Source organism: Bidens hawaiensis, unplaced genomic scaffold (assembly GCF_021521415.1).
Source record: "Bidens hawaiensis isolate Kalapana, Puna unplaced genomic scaffold, B.hawaiensis_p1.1 tig00042975_1, whole genome shotgun sequence".
Taxonomy (NCBI): domain Eukaryota; kingdom Viridiplantae; phylum Streptophyta; class Magnoliopsida; order Asterales; family Asteraceae; genus Bidens; species Bidens hawaiensis.
The window spans coordinates 118,787-125,502 of record NW_027505816.1 but is presented as its reverse complement, the minus strand read 5'-3'; the positions used below and the strand labels follow the sequence as shown (position 1 = coordinate 125,502).

Below are 6,716 nucleotides of genomic sequence, written 5' to 3'. Positions count from 1 at the left end.
GAAGAGGAATATGGCACTTCGGATGTTTTGGCTTGGTGGAAGGTAAAGGAAACCGAGTTTCCGATTCTTGCCACCATGGCCCGTGATTTACTAACCGTCCAAGCTTCTACGGTAGCTTCGGAATCCGCTTTTTCTCTTAGTGGCAGGGTAATATCGGTGAGAAGAACAAGACTAAATTCGGAGTCGGTGGAGATGTGCATTTGCTTAAAGGATCACTTGGACTCAATCGATCGTATTCAACACGTAACCACTCTCGAAGATGAAACACCACTTGATGTTCGAGTGCACGACGAACAAGAAGGCATTTCTACAAGTAATTCCGAGGAAGAAGTCGCCGCTCAATAATTACGACGAACAAGAAGGCTTTTCTAGAAATAATATGTCACAACTTTATATTTATAAGTTTAATGTTTTGTTAGTTTGTTTTTGAAGATTTTAAAACATGTAACCTTTTTTTTTTTGAACTTCTTAAAGTAAATAAAATGAATTTTATGTTAATTGTTTTGTTTATTTTTCATGCTATACAAATACGAATCGTAGTTTAGAATCCAAATCGCAAACGAAAAACGAAAAAAAAAAAACTAAATGCACTTGTATTGCAAATCCAATGAACAAGTTTACATTGTACAATGGTTACATATTTAACTGATGATGTTCCAACTGATGAAACTCTGCAACTGATGTGTCACTGATTCATATTTTGCATCAGTGACAACAAACTCTGCAACTGATGAATGTTCCCACTGATGAGTATTCCTCATCAGTGGCAACCTTCAGTAGTTGTCATCAGTGGCAACCTTCAGTAGTTGTCTTCAGTGGCAACCTTCAGTAGTTGTATTCAGTGGCAAACATCTTCAGTAGTTGTCTTTTCTTCATCAGTTAATTGTTTATTTTTATGTTAATTGTTTTTTTTATTTTTCATGTTATACAAATACGAATCGTAGTTTAGAATCCAAATCGCAAACGAAAAACGAAAAAAAAAATAAATTTTACACTGTAACCGGTTGGAACCGGTTACGGTACAGGAACCGGGTTAGGAACCGGTAAGAACCGGTTAGATAGGTTAGGGGTCCGAGGGTGGGAGAACTGGTTCGGTTCCTTAACCGGTTCGAGCCTGGAACCGGTTTAATTGAGGGTTTTGAATATAGGAACCGGTTAGGAACCGGTTCCGGTTCCTAGTCCCAAACCGTTTTGAACATGCCTAGCTAACATGTGTGGGCATAAAGTAAAGGCTTCTAGCTCACGTCATGAGCCATCCTAGATATAAGGTAGAGCTGTAAAGAAAACAGTTTGGGGCCGGTTTTAGGCAAACAGAACCAGTTTGGGTTTAAAACCGGTTTCACCCTAAACGGTTCTCAAACCGACCCAAACCGTCGGTTTCTGGACCGGTTTCCCTTAAGATATACCAAACCGGTTTTAAAACCGAACCGGTTTAAGGACAACCGGTTTATAACCGAACCGAAATGACGTGACCAGACCGGCCTATCTTGCTTCTAAACCGGTTTATAAACCGTACCGGTTTGAGTCAAACCGGTTTTGACCAGCCATTGATCAAACTGGTTTGGTTTATAAACCGGTTCGGTTTGGGTTTAAAACCGGTTTTGTACACCTCTAATATAAGCTATATTAAACCCTCTTCTTTTGTTAAAGAAAGAATTATTAGAAATCATAATTTTTAGAGAATCGATTATCGGTCATACATGTAAGTGTTAAACATAATGACGACATATTAAAAGCCAATATGAAAAATTGGGTTTAACGGACGAATTGATACGTACAATATATGTGAATTTTTGTGAATAAATTAAAAAAGTGAACAAAAGCATCCCATCTTCCCTATTCCATCTATCTTATTGATCACATCAAACAAAAATTAAGAATTAAGGGATTGTTTGCTAATTTTAGACTGAATCATTAAGAAATATGAAGGGATAAGATATTGGTATCATTTTGAAGCAATAAATATTTACGTTACTAAATTTTTCATAGATATCTTTCTTTTATCAAAAATGGGTTAAGAATGGAGTAAGAGATTAACTATACAGCTACTACTCCAAATGATATTATGATTTTAAACCTGTGGCCTGATTTTTATAAAATAACAATTACTCTGCATATAATTTAAACATAATAGAAAAAGTTAATGTAACCCTTACTTACAATACAGAAACAAAAAAAATTAAAAAGCTTTTTAAAGTTTTAATGAAAATAATATTCATTATAGAAGAGCACTTGGAATGAAGATAGTTCTTTATATTTTATAAAACACTTTTAAAAAAGAATTCAGAACTTATGAAGGAGAAAAAATATGTATTCTTCTGTTACAATAGCTCCAGCAAGAAAAATGTTTTAGCAGCTAAAAAATATTTGGACAAACCAAATTTTTGGATACAAGTGTTATAGCATTAAGCCCTCATGCTTAATACATACTTTGCTTCACTAGGTATCATCAAAAGAATATATTGTAAGATTAAATATACAATTATATATATTTATATATGACCATTATAATCATTTATATTATAATAGATTAAAATATTAACTATACCTTATTATATATTAGTTTGGTAATTGTTGATGGGCCATATTACCTATAACCAGGGCGGCCTGTAGGGCGGGCGAGCCGCACCTTCAGCCGGGCTACTTCTTTTTCGGGGGCACAAATTTTTATATATATATATATATATATATATATATATTAGAAAACAAATTGTGTAATATAATTGATTTTGATCATTTAAAATTTATCGGGCCCAAAAAACTTTTTGATTCATAATCTATTTGGTAAATTTTAGGTTGTTGGGCCCAAACCACTAAACCAAAACTAATATGTAAAAAAAAAAAAAAAAAAAAACCCTTAGAAAAATAGGCCGACGGCGATCGGATTTTAGAAGGAGAAGGGACGCTTCTTGACTAGTTGACTTACTCGTTTATTCTCCCTATTCCCTAATCTGGCTTCTTGGTTGTTCTTCTGCTTGACTGCTTGTCTGCTGCCTTCAATCTTTGATTCTTCATCCACCGCCAACATTAGTAGTAATCACAGTCAAGACTCAACTCTCAAAGGCATTGGTTTAACTATTGAGTGATATCTAAATATTATATTTCCCAAGTGGGCAAGTGGCCAAGTAAAACCTATCTTGTAAGTTGTAATCCACCGACAACTCTTGGGTGTATTTGTATGTTTATTTAATAGTTTATTAGTAAACTAAGGTAATACACTAATACATAATAATAGAATATTACTATTTGTATTTAGTTTATTTTTCTTGAGTGACATATTCACATATTGTATTTGATTTTACCTTTTTAGGCTTTTAGCAACGGATTAGTAAACGATGCCTCCTAAACAACTATTCGGTGCTCAAAAACATAAAAAGAGAAAACGAGATGATGCACTGAAAAAGTCGCAAGCCGGTGCTATGCATAAGTTTATACGTAAACCGCCTATTGAAGAGCCTACCGAAGAGCCTATCGAGGAGCAAGAACATGTAGAGAAACAACCTGTTGAAAAGCAAGAACATGTTAATGAACAAAAGCATGCGGAAGCAGAACTTGAAGAGCCGGACGAGGGAGAGCATGTCAAGACTAATATAAATGAAGAGCATGTTAAGCCTAATCTTGTTGATATATTTGATCCAAAAAGGTGGGAATGACTTAATTCTGACGAGATTAAACTTTTGGTTCAGAAGGGTCCTAAAAGAGATAATAATATAGTATCTGGTCCGTATGATAACAATAAAAGACGATTTACATCAGCTCTATATACAAGAACGTTATCAAATTTGGAGAAGTGTGATCGCCCATGGATAGTATATTCGAAAGAAGTAGACAATGTATTTTGTTTTTGTTGTAAAATATTTAGAAGCGGGCTTCCGAAAGGTACATTGGATGGAGAAGGTTATTCAGATTGGCACTATGCTCATGGTAGTCTCAAAAAACATGAAGCATCTTTGGATCATCTCACAAATATGAACAAGTGGTTTGATATGCGTAAGAGATTGAAGTTGAATGAAACAATTGATAAAGTTCAATATGAGCAATTCAAGAAAGAAAGAGACTATTGGGTGCAAGTCCTTCTTAGAATTGTTACACTAGTCAAGTTTCTTGCTAAAAATAATTTAGCATTTCGTGGAAAAAAAAAGTTGTATCAAAAAGGTAACGATAAATTGTTTTTTCTTTTTACTTCAACCAAATTCTAACTACTTGTACTTATTTTTTGTTTATTGTATTTAATAGGTAATGGAAATTTCTTGGGTCTTATTGAAATGTTGGAAGAGTTTGACCCGGTTATCAAAGAGCATGTGCGGCGGATCATAAATGATGAGGTTCATGTTCATTATCTTGGATACAACATCCAAAACGAGTTAATTTTTATGATAGCTGAAGAAATTAAAAAAGAAATCATAAAGCAGATAAAGGAAGCAAAGTACTACTCAATCATACTGGATTGTACTACAGATTCAAGTCACCTAGAACAGATGACTATAATTGTGAGGTATTTGAAGTTATCATCTAATTCTGTTACTGTCGAAAAGTCATTTTTAGGGTTTTTGAATGTTAATGATTCCACTGGGAAAGGATTGTTTGAAATTACAGTTGAGGAGTTAAAGTCTCTTGGTTTAGAACTCGATGATATGCGTGGTCAAGGTTATGATAATGGAGCAAACATGAAAGGAAAACACCAAGGAGTACAGACGAGCTTTTTAAATGAGAATCCTAGAGCATTTTACACTCCTTGTGGTTGCCATTCTCTTAATCTTACACTATGTGATATGGCTACCAGTTGTACTAAAGGAAAGAGTTTTTTGGAAAGATCCAACGAATGTATACCATCTTTGCGAAATCTAATAATCGGTGGCAAATTTTGAGAGATAATGTTAAATCTTGGAGTTTGAAGACTTTGTCTCAAACGCGTTGGGAAAGTCTTGTCGATAGTGTTAAAGCTATTAAGTTGCAACTTGCTGCTGTACGGGAGGCTTTACTTGAATTAGGAGAAAAAGATGGTGATCGTGCAACTGCAGATGAAGCAACTACAATAGCAGAAAATGAATTTGGTTTTGACTTTTTGGTATCAATTGTTATCTGGTATGAAGTATTAAACACGGTGAATATAGTGAGCAAAAGGTTACAATCAAAAGACATGCACCTTGAGATTGCTATTAAAGAAATAAAGAGATTGATTGAAGTCTTCAAGGATTTTAAAGAAAATGGTTTTTTAAAAGCTATTAATGAAGCAAAGAAGCTTGCTATTGAAATGGGTATTGACCCGATATTTGCACAAAAACGGGTAATTAAAAGGAAAAAACAAAGTGATGAGAGTTCAAGTAGCCAAGAAGCTTCATTTACTCGTGAAGAGGATTTTAGAGTAAACTATTTTTTATATATTACTGATCAAGCTATTGCTTCTCTTGAGACAAGATTTGACCAATTCAAAAACTATGAGAAATTATTTGGTTTTTTGTTTCCACATAACTTGAGGGGAATTGATGATGAAGATCTAAAGTTGTCTTGTAATTTTCTTGAAAATGCACTCAAGTTTGAAGGAAGATCGGATATTGATGGCGAGGAACTTTATATGGAGTTGAGCTCATTAGACACATTGTATACCATGGAATTTAAAAGCCCTGTTGAAGTTTTGAAGCATTTGAACGAGACTCAAGAAAATTTCCCAAATGCAAGGATTGCCTATCGAATATTGTTATCTATTCCAGTCACAGTGGCATCTGCAGAAAGAAGCTTTTCAAAGTTGAAGTTATTAAAATCTTACTTACGAACCACAATGTCTCAAGAAAGGCTTAATGGGTTGGCGATGATAGCTATCGAGAGCGAAATCTTAGATAATATAAATTGCGAAGAGGTGATCAAACAATTTGTTGTCAAGAATGCTAGAAGAGCTTCACGAATTATCGGTTAGCCATTAGATATTATTGTATTTGGTTTTATGATGCTATTTTTGATACTTTTATTGTTTTAATTTTAACGTCGTTTAAAAAATTAGCTTATATGTTATATATTTCATTACTCGTTACACACTAGGGCCTAAGGGCACTTTTTATTTCGGTTCGGCCGGGGTATATAATTTCTCAGAGCCGGCCCTGCCTATAACTAACTAATAAAGGGTTTCCCCTTGGTTGTATATAAAGAGAGATAAATATTAACATAATAACCTAATCTCACACACATAACAATTTTGTGTGTCTCCTTTCTTCTAAAACCGGGTTCCTCTCAAGAACCATAACACCATCCTTAACTATACATCCTAAAGGGGAACTCGACCAAGCTGACAACCATGTCGTCTACATCCTTTTCCTGTTGCGGTTACTACTCTCACTGCTGCAACAGGTTCATAGGTTTAATATTTATCATGTTTTCCATCGCTTACATGAAGAACTAATCAACATGTGGCATCTGAGTGATGTTGATTAATCAGTTCTTAATGTTTTCCCTAAATCTGGAATTAAAATCGAAAAACATGAATTTTGATTAAAACCCTAATTTTTTCGGTTTTCATGTTTTGTTAAGAAAATTGGTTATAATTGCTAAAATTCATATTTAAAACTATAATATATTCGCAATCTGTTAAAAATATGTTTAAGATTTCGATTCCAGAGAAAACTGACTAAAGATTCTTTGAAGATGTTCTTCATGTTCATCATAAAAACCGAAGAATCGTCCTTATTTTGGATGAATCGTAGAAATAAATTATGTTGTTTTCA

At 34.0% G+C, this 6,716-nt stretch overlaps 1 protein-coding gene across 1 annotated transcript; it reads left to right on the top strand.

The window, feature by feature from the left end:
- The first annotated feature begins 3,335 nt into the window (after positions 1-3,335).
- LOC143615449 (uncharacterized) lies at positions 3,336-5,914 on the top strand. The gene is made up of 4 exons (XM_077088569.1): positions 3,336-3,643; positions 3,863-4,155; positions 4,237-4,785; positions 4,872-5,914. Exons 1-4 carry the CDS (start codon positions 3,336-3,338, stop codon positions 5,912-5,914), a joined length of 2,193 nt encoding a protein of 730 aa, XP_076944684.1.
- Positions 5,915-6,716: the final 802 nt, after the last annotated feature.

What these genes read in the sequence shown, in the direction of transcription:
- LOC143615449 (XM_077088569.1), top strand. Translation starts at nt 3,336, where the DNA reads ATGCCTCCTAAACAACTATTCGGTGCTCAAAAACATAAAAAGAGAAAA. An exon ending in GATATATTTGATCCAAAAAG is followed by an intron (nt 3,644 to 3,862) that starts GTGGGAATGACT and finishes TAAAATATTTAG; the next exon opens with AAGCGGGCTTCCGAAAGGTA. An exon ending in AAAAAAGTTGTATCAAAAAG is followed by an intron (nt 4,156 to 4,236) that starts GTAACGATAAAT and finishes TGTATTTAATAG; the next exon opens with GTAATGGAAATTTCTTGGGT.